Source organism: Oenanthe melanoleuca, chromosome 2 (genome assembly GCF_029582105.1).
Source record: "Oenanthe melanoleuca isolate GR-GAL-2019-014 chromosome 2, OMel1.0, whole genome shotgun sequence".
Lineage (NCBI taxonomy): Eukaryota > Metazoa > Chordata > Aves > Passeriformes > Muscicapidae > Oenanthe > Oenanthe melanoleuca.
In genome coordinates, this window is record NC_079335.1 from 83,503,028 (window position 1) to 83,524,818 (window position 21,791).

General features: G+C 40.6%; 1 protein-coding gene across 3 annotated transcripts in view; it reads right to left on the minus strand.

The window, feature by feature from the left end:
- Positions 1-21,791, minus strand: part of F13A1 (coagulation factor XIII A chain) — a 58,921-nt gene that overhangs the window by 12,163 nt on the left and 24,967 nt on the right. For all 3 annotated transcript variants that reach the window (XM_056483750.1, XM_056483749.1, XM_056483751.1), the window contains exons 5-12: positions 21,329-21,447; positions 15,619-15,726; positions 12,962-13,136; positions 9,749-9,887; positions 3,585-3,688; positions 2,688-2,776; positions 1,664-1,817; positions 810-1,097 (exon numbers count right to left, since the gene is read on the minus strand). In XM_056483750.1, coding sequence (XP_056339725.1) covers positions 810-1,097; positions 1,664-1,817; positions 2,688-2,776; positions 3,585-3,688; positions 9,749-9,887; positions 12,962-13,136; positions 15,619-15,726; positions 21,329-21,447 — 1,176 coding nt within the window. The remainder of the gene's footprint in view (positions 1-809; positions 1,098-1,663; positions 1,818-2,687; positions 2,777-3,584; positions 3,689-9,748; positions 9,888-12,961; positions 13,137-15,618; positions 15,727-21,328; positions 21,448-21,791) is intronic.

The window sequence follows — 21,791 nt, forward strand, 5'->3', positions numbered from 1 at the left end:
GTCAGGAGAACAAGTGATTGGCAGCCACTTGTTGCTAGAGCCTGCTAGGCAGGTTGGAAGTACAGCAGGTCCTAAACACCTGCTGCAGTGGCTGACAGGAAATGGATTGTGTCCAAATTTAAAAAGAAGAACATTCCTCTTCCCTACTTCAAGCAGTACCAAAACCTGCCCACAGCCTCCTGAGCTACTTTGCCAGGACCTCCTTCTCTTATGAGATAACTCACCTTTGGTGTCCCTGCCCAGCTGACAAACGTCCCTGCTCTATTGTAGCACATTCTCATTACATCTAAACATTTTAGATCACCGTAAATATGAACTGCACAGTCCTCCAAAGCCAGATATTCACTTGAATCTGCTCAGAACTTGTCAGCTTCTACCAGGTAAGACAAGAAATACACCTTTTAGTCTCTGTACATGACACCCTGTGGAACCAGAACTTCCCCTTCACTTGCTGAGATACTGCCAGAAAAATAAAGGAATTCAAAGGAAAAACAGTAACTTGCTGCTTAATACCTGTGGTCTTTTGATTTCTTTTGTACTAAAGAAGAAAAATTAACAATTTCCAGACATGCAGCTTGGTGTAAAAGAGCATTATGCAGGGAGGAACAGCCTGAAGTAAACAGCCTCAGCTTTAAATGACCCTGGTATCCAGCCCAGGGAAGGGAGTGGATCCTTCTGATGCCAAATAGAATATCCTACTCCTAGCTACTAGAATTGGCTCTACCCATGGGTGGAAACACTGGTGACAACTAATAAAACAGAAAAAAACTAGCAGTTAATAACACAGAAAACAACTATGCAATTCTTACATGAAGAGGGTTCCAGTTTTGCACTGAAAGAGTGTTTCTTGAATTCACTTTTTGTGACTCCTGTGTAAAACACTATGTTGCCTGAAAGGTAGGTAGTTGCAGTGTAGGAGTTGCGACTCTTGTTCCTGAAAGTTATAGTGACTTTAAAGTCATTGCCAAGGACTGCCTTTTGTGCTTGGAAGTCCATATCAACATCTGTCTGTGGCTGGTATGTGGTGTCTTGGACACTTTGCTTTTTAACACCATACATCACAGCAGTCTCAAGAGCCAGTCTCTCCTCGTCTGAGCCTAGGAATGAATGAAGAGAAACAGAAGTGCAGAGTTAGCCCACTTACTGATCACAAGGGTGTGTCTTCCACAGTTTGTAGTAGCTGAAATGAGTGGATGAGGACAGTGAACCCTCCTGGGGTAACACTAGCAGTGGAAGAACTTCACATCTGCCAAGGGAGTTGTTGTTAAAGCCATATCAGACAAACTGGTGTAGCTGAATTCCCATCAATACAGCTACACTGTTTACTCTGTGTGAACATCTGGCCTGAATTAGAAAAGTCTAAACATCTTTACAGAAAGCCTTGAATTGTTTTGAATGCTTTGAGTTGCTCCACGACTAGCCTTTATTTTCACTACAACCTACTTAGTCTAAAGCATTTTAGAGTAGGAAAATTTGTGTTCTGTTTGTGCCTTTTGATCAAGCCATCTACAGTGTTTCTGGGATGGAGTTACAAATAGAATTCCTGAAGGCACTTTGGCAGCTTTTCATGAAGCTCCCTCAGTGACAGAAGTTTCCAAGTCATCATCCAGGGTCTGACTGAGACAAGTCTACATCCACATGGTCCCAGCTCACTTCAGATTACCTTCTCTGAACTTGTACTCCTCAGTAATGTCCACCATTCCATCACCTCCAACTTCCTTGGTCACAATCAGCTGCCCAATACGGCTTGTGTCAATCTTTTCTACCACTTGGGTTCCATTTTTCTCCACTCTCGTGTAAAAAATGTCACTATTCACCTATGACATTGAATGAAAGAAGATTGAGATATATGGAAGTAGAGAGAGGAAAAAAGTCAGCCTATCTCTCCCAAAATAATGACACATTGACTTGAAGTCCCACTAATTACCAACACTGCCATTTCATGTTTAAAATTAGTTGCATGCTGAGATGTATTTTACTAGTCACAGCTCCAGAATGACAGAGTGTAAACTTTACAAAACTGCAGAGAGTTTTGACATTTGGGGATCACTACTACATATTTCTTGTACCAAAAGCTTTAGAAATAGAGAGCAGAATGCTTAATAGTTAAAACACCTTCATTCTTTTCTGTCCTAAGCCATTTATAATTCAATTAGAGAGGAACTTTTCCTGCAGTGTTGCAATTCTGGGCAATCCTCCTCTGGAGATGCAAGAGGTTAAAACTCCAGACTAGGCCCTCTACCTCCTTATTGAGATATTTCCCTCTCAGATCTGTCAGTCAAATCACCCATGTGACATCTCCATGACCCACAGCAGCCAAAAGGAATGTGGTGGGCAAAGAGAATGAACAGTTGGAGCTAGTGGCCCACTTACCACTAGCTAGAGCTAGTGGCCCATTCAGAATAGCTGAACCTTAGAAGGGAAAATGACCACAGCCTGAAGTTTTGATTAAGTTAGAGCAGCTTTTCTTTATTATTCCATTGGGGAGCACAGATTAGAGAAACCTCTGTCATTCATTAGAGCCATATCACACCTGCTGGCATGTCAAAATATAATGAGATTGCTCTGTGATATGATGTATACATAAAGTAACTTGTCAATTCATAAATTGAGGTGGAGCTCTATCTTCTGTTTCACTATGATTTTGCTGGTATCACTCATTGCAGTAAAAATTTTCATATATGTACCTCAGCATAGACAAAAGGAGCATCAAATTGGAAGCAAACATGACCATGTTTAATGGCTTGAACTGAGGCTGGACCACACCTGTACATACCTATGGGGAGAAGAGAGACAAAGTGAGAGACTAAATAAATTAAAAACATGAAAAAATATTATATTTTCTCAAAGAAAAAGATTTCTTGGGGTTTGAGGAAATCTTCTCATAGTTTACTGGAACTCCTGACCAAGAAGCAAAAAAGCTTAATTATGTTACCAGCCCTGTAGATAATACAGACTTGAGTCTGGAACAGCCTGGTGGCTCAGTACCTTTAATGGCACTATAACATCCACTGTAAGTCTCAAGTGCTTGAAATACAGTTACAGCTGGTTTTGGTTAAAACAGATAATTTTGGGAGGACTCAGGTACACCACAGACTGAGAAAGATCTCACTACAAATTTGAGAAGATTGTATTTTAAGGGCTAGGAAATTAAGGACTGGAAAGAAAGAGCAGTGGCTTTTCACTTTGTTCTCTTCTGACTACTGCCTGCTCATGTAGTTTAGTTAGGGCTGTGTAAAGTAAAGGAGAATTAATTTGATCAGGCTCCTGTAAAGACACTCTAAAATGTGAGAAACCATCTCTGGCAACAGGGTTACATATCTTCTGTACCAAGCAGGGCCTTTCTCCTGCAGGACTTTGTATTCCAGGGCTTCATGAACAGTGTTATAATAAGGACAGATTTATTTTAGAACTCAAAACAAATCAGGAGAAGGCCCTGAGGCGAGTGTGATTATTTGGCTAAAGAAGTTGTCATTGGCCATATGGTGCCAGGTGCCACTGGCTCAGCTGTCGTCAGCTCATTGCTTGAAACAGAGATCTCAAACATTGGAAAGGGAGTTAAGAAGGACTGCAAGCAGTATTACCATCACTGGTTTCTTGAGGTGTCCCATCAACAACCTGCCATCCTCCAAAACCAACAGGAAGGTCAGGTCTGGTCATCCAAGCTTCGTTCCAGCAATGATAATTCCTTAGACAAGAGATGGGACCAGTATATCAAATTCTTGGAAAGAAGCACACACGACCAAAACAAATCCTGTGTATTTATGTCCTGGCATTGCTTCAATAACACTATTTGCCAATTCAGGGATAAAAAAGTTGACTCTTTTAAGAGAACAGATTTTTGGGTCCATAAGTTTGGTACCTATCTGTTAAAACCCAGAAGCCACAATCCTTCATTGCAGTTTCCTGACTGCAAGTTGAAGAAGCTTTTTTGTTTCTTCTAATGTGTTCTGAGTGTAAATGTCTCAGAAAATATGCCAGTATTTGGAGATTGTTGGGGCATATGAAAAGCTACACAAACTAGAATCCCTTTCGAGCCAGACACCTCCACTTCAATCTGCCTGCTAAAGCAAACTTTGAATCTTCAAGCCAATGAAACATGGTCTGCTTTATAATTATTCAGATTGATGCTTTGGCATCTCTTATGAAGAGATTTGGGATCAACTCTGCAATGTGCAGTGTGCAGTTTTGTTTACAAAACAAGCATGCTTTGCTGGCTTCCATGTTGCTTGAGAAAAAGACCCTGCATAGCCTTTCTAAAGCTATCTTCACTGTGGATTCCTTATAAGTTTTTTCCCTGTGTGTCATGCCAATACATGATTTCAGAGCTCCTAAAACAAACATCTTTTCATAAAACCCACTGTGGACCAACTTGCATCTTTAGGGCCCAGGACAGTGACCTGAAAGATAAAATTCTGAGAGCAGCTCATCTAGGTGCCAGGGTTAAAACACTGTCACTTGGCTAGATGCTTAGGAGAACAGCACCATCACAGTCTGCCCTGGGTATTTCAAAGATGAGCAGAAAAGATGGACTGATGTAACTTCCTGCAGTGCTATTGATGCTCAAGGGAGTGCACAAGCAAGAAAAAAAAGGTAATCTGGAAAGAGGGCCTCGCAGTAAATCCTGCAAAGTGTTTAAATTTCATTACTGCAAAAAATAAAAGGAAAGAGTAGAGAAAGGGGCAATTTTGCTTGCAAATTATACATATCCTACAGCAGATCTGAATAAAATTACATCTGTGTAGTTGCTGATATAGCCTCTAGTACATGCAATGATATTAGCAACCAAAATGGGGAGTGTTAAAATCTGACCATTTCATTAATAATAGGTGAAAACCAGCTATGGAGCAGAGTCAGAAGGATCTGAAGCTTGTCTAACAAGACATTTCAAAGTGGAAATGAAAGCTTGGATCAGGGTAAAACTTGTCAGTTAGGAGAGTTAATGAAGCAGCACTTCAGAAAAAGGAATTATTCAAGGAAAATGACGCACACTCAGAGAATTTTTGATGCTGCTGAGAGTAGTCAGTGCTGAATCATGCTCACAGAACTTTGCTGAGGGCTACCTGAGAATGGGAACACACTTCATGGAAGGTGGGTATTTGCAAACTGCTATTCTAACATATGAGAAAGACAATCCCTGCCCTGAAGCCTTCACTGGTTCACTTTGAATCAAAGTCAGATGTGTCACTCGCTTTGCATTCTGAGAAAGAAGAACCTGAAGAGCAGGAAAAGGAAAGGATAAAAACAAGGCTGGGAGGGGGGTAACTGTGGAAAATGGCACATCTACTTCAGTTCATTAATTAGGTAACACAGTTTTTCTATATTTTTTCCTGTACTCTGCTTAGGGACAGGACCTTTCTGGTTCCCATTGGCGTAGTGAGGGACACAGCAGGATGGCAATCTCTTTAGGCCTGTTGCCATGCAAATAACAAATACACATAAGGATATTGAATGTGAATGGACAGAAAGACACTGTAGAGCAGTGAGCATTAAGGAAAGGAGGATGAGGGAAACATTTGCCTTTCCAAAGGCAGCAGAAACTTCCCTATAGAGGTGAGCATAGCTGAGGAGCTGATTCTGTGCCCATAAATTGTTGAACTGATTCTATAATTCTTGTATTCTACAGCAAGCCTGAGACATTAAAGAAAGCAAGAGTGGCAACAGAGATCAATGTAGTGACCATTAAATATTTACAGAGATAATTACGGATAGACTAAACAAAGAAATTGGGAAATTAATAAAAGATGACCAGGTGGGTTTTATGCCTGGAAGACAATTCAAGAACTGTAGTTTGTATTGCTTATGGGACAGGCACATGCTGGAAGCAGCTGCTGCCCTTTTATGAGCTAACAGGTTCAGGCATTGAGGTCAAGAGAGACTGCTAGGGTCAAACACTGATGATATTGTTGAGAAATTAGAGCAAAGTGATCTGGAAGTAAATGGGAGAGCAGAGATCTCAGAAGGGCTTTCTCCACATGCCTGGACATGGATGAAATCCCGTGAGGTTGGGTGACATGAAAAAATTCCCGGTGAGATTCTGATATTGATCTGCTTGGACCTCACAGTAGGAGTGAGTTTTGATTTCTATCCAAAATAAATATTTTTTAAGTATCCTTATATCATCATTAAGAAAGACAAGGAGAACAGACAGTACTGATGGCCCAAATCCGGCCAGATTGATAAAAATAACTTTTTGCAAAGTCTGTGTAATTTTGTATATGTGTTTTGTTGGTGGTGGTGGTGTTTCCTATCCTGAGGGAGAAGACAATCTTTAATAAAAGTAAATAAATGTCAGATAACATTCAGAGGGAGCCCCACACTCAGAGATTGATTGGACTAAAAATCCTGGCTCCAAGTATCTCTGAAGTCTGAGAATATTTAAGACCTGAAGATAGATCAGCTCCAGCAGTACAAGACTAGAGTACAATAGAAATGATATATTAATAAAAAAAAGAGCTTTGCTTCCAGTTTGCAAGAGATTATAAATAAAAGTGAGAAATGCATTTTAAAAAATCATTATAAATACCTTGAGCTTGTCCTCTTAAAAAAAAAAAAAATAAAAGAGACATTAAAAATAAAATCAGGGTTAAGACACAAGTCATTACAAGTCAGCATGTGGGCTACCAAGGAGTGTTACAGAATAATGAAAATAAAGGACACAGAGGAGAAATGAAAAGAGGTGTATATATTAAGTCATGCCCAAAGGGTTATGTGCACCATGTACTAATAAATGTGCTGAGAGGATAGAAGGATAAACAAAGCAGTTTAAAAAGTTATCAAGCCAAGGAAAACCAATGTAGGATGGAAGGGTGAAATGCTAGAGTCAAATTGCATATGGATTTCATTGGGACTAGGATGATTTTGGATGATCTGACCCTGTCCCAAAAGAATGCAGGGGAAAAGAGATTAAATTAAGAAGTCTTGGGAAATAGCTGGGAAAAATAGAGATAGGGAAGTAAAAAGAAATGTCAAAAATTGGTGGGATGTATTTCATGGATCAGGTTAGGGGAAGGAGACAAGCGATGAGACAGTGAAAATTGTAAAGCATAGCAATGATCCATTACTGGGTGTGTATGGATGGAGCACTGAGGTGCCCAGTCACTGGCTCTTGTTTCACATCTTTTATAGCCAGAGGAGGTTTCAGAAGCTCTCTGAGCCATAAAAGGACCAGCCCCATGAGACATGCTGAGGTCCTTCTGTCTCACAGATAACATGCAAAACTGCCCAAGGATACTAACAGCAGGCAACAAGGCACATAGCAGGACCACAGCTCTGGATCTCAAGAGAGTAGATTTTAACATGTTTAATGTCCTGTTTGGAATAATCCCATGGGAGGCAGCTCTGATGCATGAAGAGATGGTTGTTTCTCAAGAGTCACCTCCTCTAGACTTAGGAATGGTCCATCCTTGTGTGCAGGAAATCAAGTGGCACAAGTCCCCAGGGTAGTCTCAATTAAACTCAACCATTAAAAAAAAGGTGCTTAGGAAAGAGAGGGGAGTGGGGACAGGTGGCCAGGAGGAATACAGTGTCACTGTCTGAGCATGCAGGCTCAGGTATAGGAAAACCAGAACAGAGCAAGCCCAGTATGTCAAGGGACATGAAGAGCAGCAAGGAACACAAGCAAATCAGTGTCAAAAGGAAGTCTACAGAAAGTGGCTCTGCTCTTGAACACAAAAGGCAACCTGGTGATTAGGAGAAGGCATTCAGTGTCTTCTTTACCTTGGTTTTTACTGCTAAGATCTGCTCTCAGGAATCACAGCCCTTGAGACCAGTGTGTAGGTTTGGAATAATGGAAACAAGACAAGTAACAAGATAGAGAACAGTTAAATAAACTGAGCACACAAAACTACAATAGATCTGATGGAAAATATGAGGTAATCTCATAAAAAATGCTGAGGGAGCTTGCCAATGTCACTGTAAGACCACTCATATCTATCTTCAAAAGATCATGGTAATTGGAGGAAGTTCCTGTGGACTGGAGGAAATTAAATATTGCTCTATTCTTCAAGAGAGAGGAGTATCCAGGGACAGAAAGACTTGTCAGCTTCCCTTTGATCTCTAGGAAGGTTATAGAGCAAGTTCTTCTGGAAAACATTTTAAGGACTAGGTGATTGGCAGTAGTCAGCATGGATTTACAAGCAGCCAGCTGTGCCTGACAAACCTGAGAGCCTTTTCTGATGAAATGAGTGGCTAAAAGGACAAAGGGGAGACCACTGCATGGAGGTTGGTCCTTCTGACTTTAGTGCCATCTCCCAGAACATCCTCACAGACAAACCTTTGAAGTGTAGACTAGACAAATGGACTGCAAGATATCTTGAAAACTGGCTGAATTGCTAGGATCAGAGGGTTGTGATCAGTAGTGATCACCCCAGCTGGAGCTCAGTCATTAGTTGTGTACCCCAGGGGTTGATACTGGGTCAGGCACTTTAACAGCTTCATTAATGACCAGGATTACAGACTCACTGTACCCTCAGGGAAAGAAGACAGACTCTTCTCAGTAGCCCAAGGACAGGACAATGGGCACATACTGAAACACAGAAAAATCTGTCTGAAGATCAAGAAACACTTTTCTAACTGTGAAAATGGTTGAGCACTGGCACGAATTTCCCAGAGAAGTTGTGGGATGCCTATCTTTGGAGATGCTCCAAGCCCAACTGGACAAAGACCTGAGCAATGTGCTCCAGGTGACAGTGCTTTAAGCAAGAGGGTTGAGTGACTTCCAAGGGTCCCTTCTAGTCTCATCTGCTCTGTCTTGCTGTGACACAAGCATCACATGTAAATGAACCTGCTTTCCCTAGGTTTCCTCTTGGTTATGGAAGTCACATAAAAGATGTCACAGCAACAGGTTCAGTCATTTCATCCACCACATAGTGGGTTTATTACAGTTTTAATACAAAGACTTCCAGAGATTAAGTTATTAATGAAACATGCTGATGAGCTGCTATGCTAATGAGTTGAAGATATCATTGACAAAAGTCAGGTGTATTAACAATGAATAGGACAAGTATTTCCTGAATGTAGGAATGTAGAGGTCACATTCATTTCTTCATTCTGAGGAGGAGAGACTTGAGGGCCAATATCACACACAGAGCATATAATCAATATATGCTACACTTCTCCTGTCAGACAGAAGACAGTAAGAGTTTGAAGAGCCAGTTAGAGGACTGCCTTCTCATAAAGAATGTGTAACCCCTTTCTCTTGGCCCTAGGGAGTTTTCTTTTTATAAATCTGATTATAGTATTTCAGTATCTTTTATGATACCTTGTTTCTTTTCCAGCTGTATAGGGTTTATTTTGGAAAGCAACTCTTTGCAACAATGACTGTGTTCACACAATGTAAAACCAGTCTACAAATATGGAAATTGGGCACAAGCAGATCAAAAAGGGTGTTTTTCTATAGATGTTGAGGTACCCCTTGGAGCCTGGTCCAGAAGGATAGAAGTGATCATCCTACCTCCTTCCATTTTTAGAAAAGCTGATCCCTAAGGAGCACAAGCCCATTCCAGCATCCCAGTGTGCTTAAATGAGCACTGTATGGTAACATTAATAGCAGGATCCCCCAGGGGTTGCCTGTTTACACAACAAGGCTTAATATTAGTCAACCTACCAACAATTCATTCATTCTGTTTCACATAAACCAGCAGTGTTCTTCCAGGCACAGAGAAATAAACATAATACAGGCATTGCCATCATGATTTTTGCTACTTTTATCACTGACAGATTAAAGGCATTTTCCAGGAGGACTCACCAGACAGAGTCTTTTGTAAGTCTGGTGTCCACTTTTCCTTCGTCATCCAGAAAGAAGTCCAACCGTAAATTGGCATTGTTATCATGGGCAGAGGAATAGTTGGTAATGAGTCTTGCAGGTATCCCCAAGCATCTCAGAACTGTGGTAAAGACAGAAGTGTGATGAGAAGAACAAACATGGAGACTGCATTCATGGATGACAGGATTAGAGGACAGAAATGAAAATTCTATAAGTAAGTTATATAAATAATATATATATATATAAATATATATATAAATATATATAAATAAGAATAAAATGGGAAAACTCACTCAAATCAACCCAAATAACTCCTGCTATCTGTTTTTATATTGCAAATGCTGAATATTTTATTTGGTCCCCAAAATTATGGGCATTAAAGACAAGTATTGGTACAAGGGTTATAACTGAAGCAGCTGATTACCAATAGTTTTAAAGCAGTTTTGCAGAGTGAACACATCACAGAATTTCAGGTCAAATCTGGGTGCAACGGGTCAGCTGCATGACTAAATGTGATGCAAAGAAAAAGAAGTTTAAGTTTGCAAGAGATACACAATATATTAGGTCTCTCAGTATCAGTAAATCAGGAGAATTATGAGACTCTGCTAAAAAGAAAATTAAGAGAAAGTATCTCCTCTGGATTGATTTGGAGTTTTCCTGTTTGATGTTTGATGTCTGCTATCAGAAGAGATCTGGAGAACACAAAGAATTAAGTAGAAAATGATTGCTAACAATGGAGAAAAACTGAAATGACAAGCGTTGAGAATCTGAATAAAATGCATTACGTAATTCATATTGCCAGTCAATAGTCCCTTCCAATAAAAGACCTTAAAAGAAGCATAAAAAAAAAAAAAAAACCTAGCCCTAACTGTCACATCATGGCAATAAAGCACTGATGACCTTTCTTACCACTTGACATTAAATTTAAGAAATGTGGAAAAACTGTGGAAATGCTACAGCTATGTCTGTTGTCTGCATCAGTGCATCAATAGGCTTCTGTGTTTGTTGTGCACCCTGGCAGATAAACAGGCATGGAGCACATTCCAGGCTAGAGGAATGGGTCTGTGGGGTGACACAACATCTCAGCTGCTCCAGATGACATACTTTGTCTCAGCCAGAAAAAATTCTTGGCTTTCAATTTAGGAGCCAACATCATTCTGCAGAAAACAGAGGGTGAGGGGTTTCTGGTAGTTGATGGGGTTTATTTTGGGGTTTTTGGGGGGGGGTTTCTTTGTTTGGTTTTGGGGTTTTGTTTGTTTGTTTTTGTATTTAAAAATTTTTGTTAGTTTTTTGTTTGTTTGTTTTTTGGTAGTCATAGTGGTGGTGGCTTTTGGTTTGGGATGGATTTTTGTGGGGGTTTTTGGTGTTCTTTTTTAAGGGAAGAGATTTTTATTGAAAATCCTATTTAAAAGTTGTTCTGGTGCTGCAGAGTTGAACAGCCCTGCTGCTACTGCTGGGTTTTGTATATTCATTACTGTCACTACTGTGATTCCCAATAAAGTGTAACACTGCACATTCATTTCAAGTTCCTGGATGAAAAATTACCTGGATGCATCCAATACCATATGTACCTATTGATTAAACTTAATTCAAGTGCCCTCCCAGGCTTCCAGCACATGAGCCATCAGAGCTCATTGGAAATAATTTGTCTGACAATTTCAAGATTAATGACCATTTTTTTGGAATGTTTTAGCATTTTTAACAGATGAGTATCTGGAGTGTACAATATAGTGACCTTGGAAAGCTGGACTGATCACAGTGATAAAACATTGACAGATGAGAGGGACTCAGAAACACCTCAGAACAACCCTGATAGCTGCACATGATTGTATGGATCTTCACTGTTCCTTGAGCAGTGGTCAGCAGCTGGATGTGTCAGTGCCTACCATCAGGACAATATTTGCATTTAATAGCACTCAAGAAACTTTATACTTGCAGTGCAAAGTGCCAGGTGTCTGACTTGACTAACTTAGTCAGCAAACCAAGTCTAGTTTTGCCCCAGATAAATACGCCTCTCCTTTAACACAGCCTCTGCTGCATTTCCCCAGTTTCACAGTGGCCTGCAGGCAAATTACTGCATCGTGGTGATTCAGGGCATGTGGGAGGAAGGTGGGACAACTGGTGTGTGTGTCTGTCTGTCTGTGATCAGGAGAAATTCAGATAAGGCAATGGGCAAAGAAGACAAAGCAGCCCATGGAATCCACTGTAAGGGATTGCATCCACAAGAAACATTTGCATGAACTTTTTCAAACCCATTGTGTGAGGTTCAAAATAACCAGGCAATGTGTACTCACAGCCCAGAAAGCCAATTGTGTCCTGGGCTGCATCCAAAGCAGCGTGGCCAGTAGGCCAAGGGAGGGGATTCTGCCCCTCTGCTCTGCTCTGCTCTGCTGACACCCCTCCTGGAGAGCTGCCTCCAGCTCTGGGGTCCCCAGCATAGGAAGGACACGGACCTGTTGGAAAAACTCCATAGGAGGCCACAAAGTGTATTCCTGTACATTAGCAGATGATGCTTCTAGAAAGTGCTAGACAGTCAAAATATGGGACCAATCCAATGCTGCTTTCCCCACTGTTTTGTTTTTTTGTTTTTTTTTTTTTTTTATGACCTGCAACACTAGCACTCTAGTTTGACCAAATTTATTTAGACTAACCTTGTAGTGCTAGACAATTAATAAACTAGGCCATAATTTATTTTCTCCATTCTTCCACCTCATAAACTCCATATAAAATGTAAACAGTGCTTGGTTAACAGGTGAATTTTCCAACATCTCAATTTTCCTAGGAGCAATCCTCAGTAGGTGAGATTCTGGAGAAGAAACACTACCACATATCCCATAATGGGTAGTAATTTAATCTTTTAGGTCTAGATGACAAGCATTCTAAGAATTCTTGAAAGAAATGTCGACTGTGCTGAAGGACTGAACTTTCTTTCACACAAACTTACCTTCATGAGTCACTGAGTGCATTTCACTGAACCAATAAATAGTTAACAGATTTGTGTGGAAGAGCAGCTGACCTGAAGGACACACTAGAGGTTTATCTAAAGACCATGTCTTTTACCTATGAATTTTAAAGTATCTCTACTATTTACTCCTGAACAGCACAGAGCTAGGAAATATTTTAGTTAGCTTTACCTAAAAACTCTATAAAGCAGGAACCACATAGCAGCTTGGAGCTTTTCTCACTGATACCTACAGGTGTTGAAGACACCAGCGAAGACCCAGCACTGGCCATATCGGACAGGTTGCTTGGAACTGTAATACTCCAAGAGAATGTCCACACTGCCTGTCCAGGCTGAAGGTGCAACACCATAATCGTAGGAATTGTTCCAGGATCCAGCAATCACACCATTCTCATCCCTGGAGTTAATCTAAAGGCAAAGGAAATGAGCATTAGAGATGTCAGAGACTGAGTAATAAAAAGCTCTCTAACTCAGTAGACCGATAGGATGAGAGAGAGTGAATATAGCCAAGTTTAGGCTGGAAAGTAAGATGGAAGTGGTTCATTACGAAGGTAGGGGATAAATAGGACAATCTTGTTAAGGGCCATGGATTCTCCATCACTCCACCAAGGTCACACACTTGAAAATAAATCTAAAATTATATCACCACACTGAGTATCCATGTTGCCAGTTAATAAGTTTTATTGACATTAAACATGCTTATGGTTACAAATTTTTAATAAATGCAATCAGTTATACACTGGTAAGCAAGCCTTAGAAATATTGAGCTGTATTCTTTCCATCATCTGTTTTTCTGTCCATATCAGCCCAGAGATATGGGCTCCTGATTTACAACAGCTTGAGAGGAGAACCAGTCTACTGTTATTTTTAGAGTAGAAACTAATTTCTTTGGTCTGGCACACATGAAAACAAGAAGGAATTTGCTGTGTAAGTTTTCCTCTGGTAAGATTATACAAAGCAGAGAGTTTTGCTGACTAATGGCTATACTGATAGGCATTAACGAGCAATACGTCTCCTAGCTGCAATTTGAACCAAACCAGTGGAGGCTGTGCAAAAAGCTCATTCACTCTGTACCTTTTAATTATGCTAATGTGGAACAGCTACACGCCAGCCAAATAAATCACAATTCTCATTTAAAAGCTTTTGGCTGCATTAACTACTCTTTTATAATTAGAAAATCGACTTTCTGTGAACTCTAGGACTGAACAGAGATAAGTATTCAGAGTCATAACCAATGGGTTAAGAGGTTGTGCCCATCTCACCGGTGTAGGAAACATGCCAAAAAAAGAATCATTTCAAGGACAGGACAGCATGTTGATCTTCAGGCTCTGCTCTGACTGTAATGAGTGGAAGAGAGGGACTCCATCTGCTCTGCCATGCCAGAAAGCCTCAGAAGGATCCCAGCACGGGGGGCATGTCCTCAAACTAGCTCAACCCTACCACATTTCAACTTGAGCAGGAATGAGGTTAAGTAATACAGGTGGGATTTCAGGACCTTTTCTCACTTCTCACTCAGGTCCAGATTTCAATGACCAAACCCCTTACCCAGTTTTGGCCTAATTCTGCAGATTAGCCCTAAGGTCTATTAAGTCCTGGATTTCCAATGGTGAACTCCTCCATTTCTCAAAAATGTTGAGTGGCTCAAAACCTATCTAATATCCAAGCACTATCTGAATTGATAAATGCTTTGCAATTCTGTCCTGAGGACTTCAACAGTCCTTACATGAGGGATTTTTATGTCTACCAGTTCAGGGCTGAGGAAACCACATCTGATTCTTTCTTCTGTCTAAAGGTCCAAAGCTGTATTTCTAATGTTTGGTGTGAAAGATCTAACTAAAATATTAAAAGACAAAGAGAAGTAGAGGTGTTCTCAATACTTCTTGCTGAAGCTATTTTATTTAATATGCAAGATTTAGAGGCTAGAGATCCCACTCCAATGTCTTCTAAGACTGAAAACTCATTTTCTTAAAGCTGGGCAAATGCTATAATAAGTGGGTTAAAGAATCATCTATCTCCAGCAGCCATGTTTTGTGGACAGTCTATTTTAGTAGCTGGCTCAGGAGAACATCTAATTACTCTAGCTCAATGACTAAAGTATTATTCTGGGAAGCAGAAAGCATCAGTTCAGACCTCTAATAAGGCAAAAGAGAGGACTCAGCCTCTCTCTTCCACAACCTGGATGAGTCTAGCATCCTGAATATTAGGGATGGGACTGCTCTGGCACCCATGGTGCCTGGCAACTGGAAACAGAGGTCTGGATAGTCTTCTTGGTTATTTTAGGTACTTTCATTCTGAGCGGGGTATGTTTTGTGGATCTCATGTGAAAGAGGAGAGTGTTTTCTTCTGGGGACAAAGCAGGCCACTTATGTAACTGCTCTCAGCCTGATTAGGTCATTTGGGGCTTGGATCAGACACAACATGACCATTACAGTGCTCTAAGACCCCACTGAGGTTAGCAGGGTTATGTGGAATCCACATAAAGACCCTCAGGTCCCCATCCAAAATTCCATCCACCATGCCACTGTATTATCCATAGCAGAAACAGCTTTCTGTATATTTCATATTTTCAGTATATTAGCTACTGGAAAATGAGCACATTGTCACATAAGATACTATTATGCCCTGAGTGCAATGTCTAAAAGTGGCTTTCCCACCAGTGAGGCACCATTCTCAGGAACAGGCAATGAGCCAATAGAAGTTGCTTGAACTTTAGTGGAGAGAATTACAATGTCAGACCCCAGAATGGACAATTGTCAGAGTGGACAATTGTCAGAGTGGACAACTGATCTGTTGTGTTGTAGAGAGCACATAAGGGCAAGAGGGCCAGTGAAATGAGCCCAGCTTTGATTTATGAGTCCCTTCTGACACACATTAGGCATCCCTTACATACCACTGCTGAGGCAACACGGCAGATTTTGATTGGGTTCCCACGACCAGAGAGCTCCAGTTCTGCCTTGTCCATCAGAAACAGACAAGCATCCAGAATGTTTTCTTCAAACTAGATAAAAGAAAATAAGAAAGGGACACAGGGGAAAAATTGACTCACTTTTTATTCTGGAAAGAACATGCAAAGCTATTTTTCCATCTTGTTGTAATTGCTGATCAGTTTCAAAATTAGTTGGTCACATCAAAGCTCTGTGTTTAACAATAGAAATTTTCTTCTGGAATAATCACCCATGTGTGGGGGAAAAAACAAAAATGTGAGAGGCTGTGAGGGAAGAGAGTGTAATTTTCAATTCAATCTCAGTCCAGTTTCCAGAAGGTTGAAATGACAACACAGACTTTCTGACAGGACATGAAATTTTAAGTGCTAACAAGTATATAATAGGAGGGTATTATAATAATAACTACAAGAAGCTTGTCTACTTGCAAAGGACTTTATGTCCTTCACAGATTCCAGACCTGCTAATTTCAGGACTTCTCTGACACAGCCATAACATTGCTGGGAACTTGAACAATAAGTGGTTTGCCAGTGGTAATTTGAAGACACTTGTATTTCAAAGTTATTTTTAAAATCTGTTTAACATTGACAAGCCAAAAGCTTATTATATAGATTAATCCTGGTCTACAAAACTTAGACATCAAAAATATCCAGTGACCTAAAGCAGTCTTCTTCAAAAATAGAGTGAAAAGGTACATTTTTTTCAATCTAGCACGAACAAGCAAAAGAATGAATTGAGGGCAGAGGTGTCTAAATAGACCAGAAACCATTTGTCACAGAACTTGCCCTGCTATGTATTTCATTTTCCTTTGAAGAAACTGCATAGCAAAGGAAAATACCTCTGTCCCCTAGAAAACAGTAGGAGACGGGGAAATGCACAATAATGACACAAATACCTTCCAGATACACAAACTTATATTAACATCCAAGGCTATGAAAGAAACTCTGTGGTGTTAGGCTTTATGTTCTATGCTTGCATCCTGAAATATATGATTTATGCTAATAGGATTTTTGCTTTCATGCTGCTGCTAGAGCTGGATCGATTTCCTAACTCTCTACAGCTGGCTTAGGGCTCCTTGGCAGATAAGGCCATCCCAAATTTTGCCTCCTGAAGAAAGTGAGCAAGACCCCAGATCAAACTGCTGCTTTGGCAGTCTGGGGAGAGGAGAATGAAGAGTGAGGTCAGAGAGATGAAAAGGAAGCCCTAAAGAGTAAAGACTGCTGCTGATACAGCAGGGAAGATGGGAGGGATAGAAGTGACATCCTAGAGAGCAGCTGAGCTCTGGCATAAGCCAAGAAAGAGGAAGCACAACCATGTTTCACCATCTTCAGCTATTTCCTGGCCAATGGAAGTCCTTTGTTTCTGCCTTGAGGTACCCCTGCCATAGGGATCCTTTTCAGCAAGTGTCTCCAAGGCAGCACACCCCTCTCATTATCACCCACACTAGAGCTGAATTACTTTCTCTGGAGCAGGTACTTGCTAATGATCACTTTATAGTCTGAGCAAAACTGAATTCATGGTGTTTGGGAACAGGGACACAGGGATCAGTGCTTCTCAGAGACCTACTACTAGTACTTTGTCATTACTGGGAAGCTGAAAAATTGCACATCCCAGTCCACTCCACTGGGATGTGATGCAAATAATGTTGGGTGAATGACTGTGCTGTGGAGAACCTCATTCCCAAGGGGAATCCTCACAACAAAAAATGTAAACTCTGGGCCTTCACACCTGTCCTTCCTGTTCAAATTCACTTTTCTTCTGGTCTGGCCCAACAATCTTTCACCAGGATCAAAGTCTGCTATCTGCACTTCAATTAATCAGACCTGGGTTAGAGGTATACCTTGCAAATTAAAGTTTTCTCACCTACAGTTTATGAGACACTGCCAATCTTGCCAGTATATACAGAAAAGAGGAAGTAAAAGGCTATCAGGGATGTTGCCTTCCACCCTAGCATTTACAAAGTGACATGAATGTTCATGAAATAACGGGATTAACAGGGAAGAGAGGACAAGCTGCAAGGGCTAGCTGGCTTACACTGTTGCAGCAGAGTAGCCTTAACACAAAGGCCAGTTTGCCTTTCTTGACTATTCATGGATTTAAAAAATATTAAATCAAACTAAATCAGTTTTCTGCCCTCACTTTTGGCAAGAAAATCCTATCTAGAGGGAAGTAGAATAGAAAAATTGCAGTCATAAGGCTGAACATCTCTGAATATCAGAGGAACCAGAGAAATAGTAGGCACTGCAGTTAGGACAGGTGAATGAACCTGATCCAGGCACAGTTCCTGTCTGTTCCATTGAAACTGAAATTAAAATAAACCTATTTCAGGAGCAAGGAACTTTGGTAAAACCACATGGCAGAAAAGTGCAGGTGGAAAATAAGGCACAAGAAAACACACAGATATGCCTTGTGTTACAGAACAGCACACATAGCTGTCCTGGGCATCCTCCTGCATGCTAGACTGTTTCTAATAGATCACTTTTCATTTAAACCAAAGTAAGAGAGGTTATATTACTTTTTGTACTGGTTGACTAAAGGCTATGTTTCTCACAGTCAATTGCAGGCAGATGTGATCTCATGTTGCCTGTGGTCTGAGCTGACCAAATGCATGTGCTGCAGAATTACATGGGCACAGTGGGTTTCCAAACTAAAGCAGATCAATGTGTGGACATGAGAGAAGTCACAATGCCAACAGAACTCTATTCCCACCTGTTTTATTTTATTTTTCTTACAAAACAAAAAATCAACATTAAATGATCAATTTAACATCCAACATCTGACATTTTTCTGCTAGAGAATTACTATGTGCCTAGATTTCTTCCAAAGACAAATTTCCCCTGAATCCTCCATGGAATTTTCTGGGTGACTGCCTTTTACAGTTTCTTAGGAGCAATCACAGTCATGTTAGAAGGAACACCTCCATCCTCATTCATTCAGCCATGTTTCAACTGTTGTTTTCTCTTCTCTGTCAGTGTTCCTTCCTTTTGTGTTGGTGCTTTTCATTACAGACAGCAGCTTTGAGAGCCATCCCCAACTAGTAACCCAGTTTTGAACTCTATGCTCCTTTTCAATTTACAGCCTGAGATAGTTTCCAGCTGTCATTGTCCTAAGCATTTTTTTATTCTAAGAACATTACCATGCATGAGTCTATCTGCATTTTTGTATATGACCTTTTACATCTATGACTCTGTGTGGCCTTGTGCTTTTTACTTACCTGTTGTACTTACATTTTGTATATATCATAAATATAAAAAACATAATTGTATGATATATTAATAATATAGAACTTTCTGCTAGTACTTTTACTCACTTGCAGCAATGCTCTTGTTCTTAATCTAGGCAATCTAGGATTGCCAAAAATGTGTCTTTAATGGTTGGAGATGGACAGGGTAAGATCAGGGAACATTCTGTCCTTCATTTCACTGAAAGTAAGGGAATCAGAAGAACATTTATCTGTTCCTTTGCAGATTGACATGTCTGTTAAACCCCTACAAAATGATCAATTCCATTAAAGCTCTTGGCTTGGTCTTGCTGAGATGCATCTGCCACACCCAGCTTTCACATGGGCAACCAACAGCAAAAGATGCACCACAGCATGGGGTGAGAATCAGGTCCTCTGATTTCAGCCTATGAAGGAATTTCCATTTCCAAAGTACGTGAAAAAGGAACAATGGAATGGTCCTAACCCCCCGGACAGAACTACCTCCTAGCAAAACCAAATAAATAATGCAGTTTCTCAAGGGAGGCTGGTATTTGTGTCAGGAAGATGCCAGATTCCCAGAATATAAACACCTCAGGCCAAGCCACCCTAGACCATAAATTTAGCATCTTAGGACATAAATCCAGCATCTGGTTTAAGCATCATCTTCCACCTCCAGCTGCTTATTCCCCTCTCTCCCTCCCCCTTACATCTGTCATGGAGTGAATCCCAAATCTAGGAATAAAGCAAGCCCAAGAAATTACCCAGGGGGGAAAAAGAAATCAAGGAGATGCTTATTCAGCTAGATCAGCTCTCCAGTCTGAGTCAGTGCATGGCTGCACAATTGCTTGCAGGGGGAAAGAAGGGCCAGGAGGGGGCATTTTTGGTCAGCTTACATGCAAGCCCAGCTTTGGCCTCAGGATCTGGTTCCACAACTCTTATATCAGAGGCACCATCAGCTTATGGAATTTCTTCCCCACTCCTTATTTACAGGTTGTTTTTGTCTCAGTCAGGAAACCAGTCAGACCCTGCAAACAAGAGCACTGGCACAACCAAAGGAATGGTGCAGAGGCAGGAACTCCCTAAGGCAGAGCTGCCACAGGAAAAAAAAGATGAAATTGTACCCTTAAATAAGGAAGAAAGAGAGATGTGAGCTCAAAGAGCTCTCCAGGGCAAGCACACTGGCAATCCATCCAGCTCAGGCTTTGAGGTGGCATTTAACTGAGGGAGAGAAAGCAAGATGTGAAGACCCTTCTGCAAGGCTGAGCTAGGGAGGTGCCACAAAAACTGAATGGATCCATCACCAGAGTAGTAAGGAAATACCTTCCTAATTGTGCTGTTCTGAATATCCAGGTAGTGAGAGGAGTTCACCACATCCAGTATCTCTCCACTGGAGCCCCTCTGAGTGACAGCTAGGGTTATAGCTTTGCTATCATTTTGATTCTGCTTGGCAATGTTTTTTTCCCATTCTAACACAAAAAATTAACTCTTCCATCCCATAAGGATTTTTTGGCTGGTTAGTTCTTACAAGAAAGTTGAGGTAAAATAGGCAAGTAAAAAGTCTGAGACAAGGGGTAGTGCTTTTAAACTAAAAGGCTTTAGATCTAAAAGAGGTTTAGATTACATATAAAGGAGTTTTTTACAATGATGGTGGAAAATTGCTGGAACAGGTTGCCCAGAGAAGGTGCAGATAGTCCATCCCAGGAAGGCTGGACAGGAATCTGAGCGCCTGATCTAGTGGAAAGTGTCCATGTCCATGGTGGGGTGGTGGAACCAGATAATCTTTAAAAATTCCTTCCAACCCCAGTTATTCTATGATTTCATGTTACTGAAGACACACCAATACCTCACTCCAGCCTAGTGGAGGGTGTCTCCCCCAAGAGACAAGTGCAAGAGACCACTGGAGACTGATGTTATCAAGCTCAGGCAGAAAAGGGAGAGATTCCCCCAAAATTTAAAATTTTGGGATTAAATACTAGTTTGTCATAGGAAACTTGTGACTTTCTGACTCCCAAGAAGAACAGAATTATTTCCATCAAGTTGCTAAAGCTAAAAATAAAAGTAAAAAAGCAATACAGCTCATCAAAAAATGAAAAAAACCCAAACAAACAACTCTATTTTTCATAAATTGATTTGATCCTGAAACAGCAATAATGCAGGAGCAGAAATACCTCTGCCCTGTGGAAACCTCAGCTAATGATTATAACTTCCAACAAGCAGCCTTTTAGTATCTGAAATATACCCCTGAAACAAGGTCTTTAAATATCAGCTATTATAGCATTGCTTTTCTGGATTAGGCATATATCCACTTCATACAATTTTAAAATGATACCCCTTATCTTTCTGAAGGAGAAACCAATAATGCATTCCAGAGCCCACAGTCTCAACCACAGTCTGGTGTCAATTAAACTCATTTGCTGTCCTACTGGGAGCAGCCAGAGAAGATCTAACCAGCTCACCTGCCCGTAACTCCAGCTTCTTGATTTCACATCCTCGACGTTTCCATGGAATACAATACCAACATCATTCAGGACATATTCTTGCCTTTCTTTCTCATCATCCATGTACACAGCATCCACTGCATTAGTTTACCAAAAATAAATATTAGTACAAGTGCTTCATTTTCAGATAAAACATCTTAGCATACAATACAAAAAGTACCCATAGAGTACAAAAAGTACCCTTCTTCCATCAAACAAAGCATTACTTGCTTCAACAGAGTACAGGGATAAAAAGGTAGGTATTCTAGCTAGGAATATGATACACAACTTGAAAACATGCAAGATGGAAAAGTGCTGGCAACTCCTGCCAGTTTTCTCAGGATCTGTAGAGTATGATTAAAATGTCACATCAAGAATTTTATGATTACTGTGTACAACTAATTTAAAAGTTGGAGCACCGTGATGCAATTTTGTATCTGTA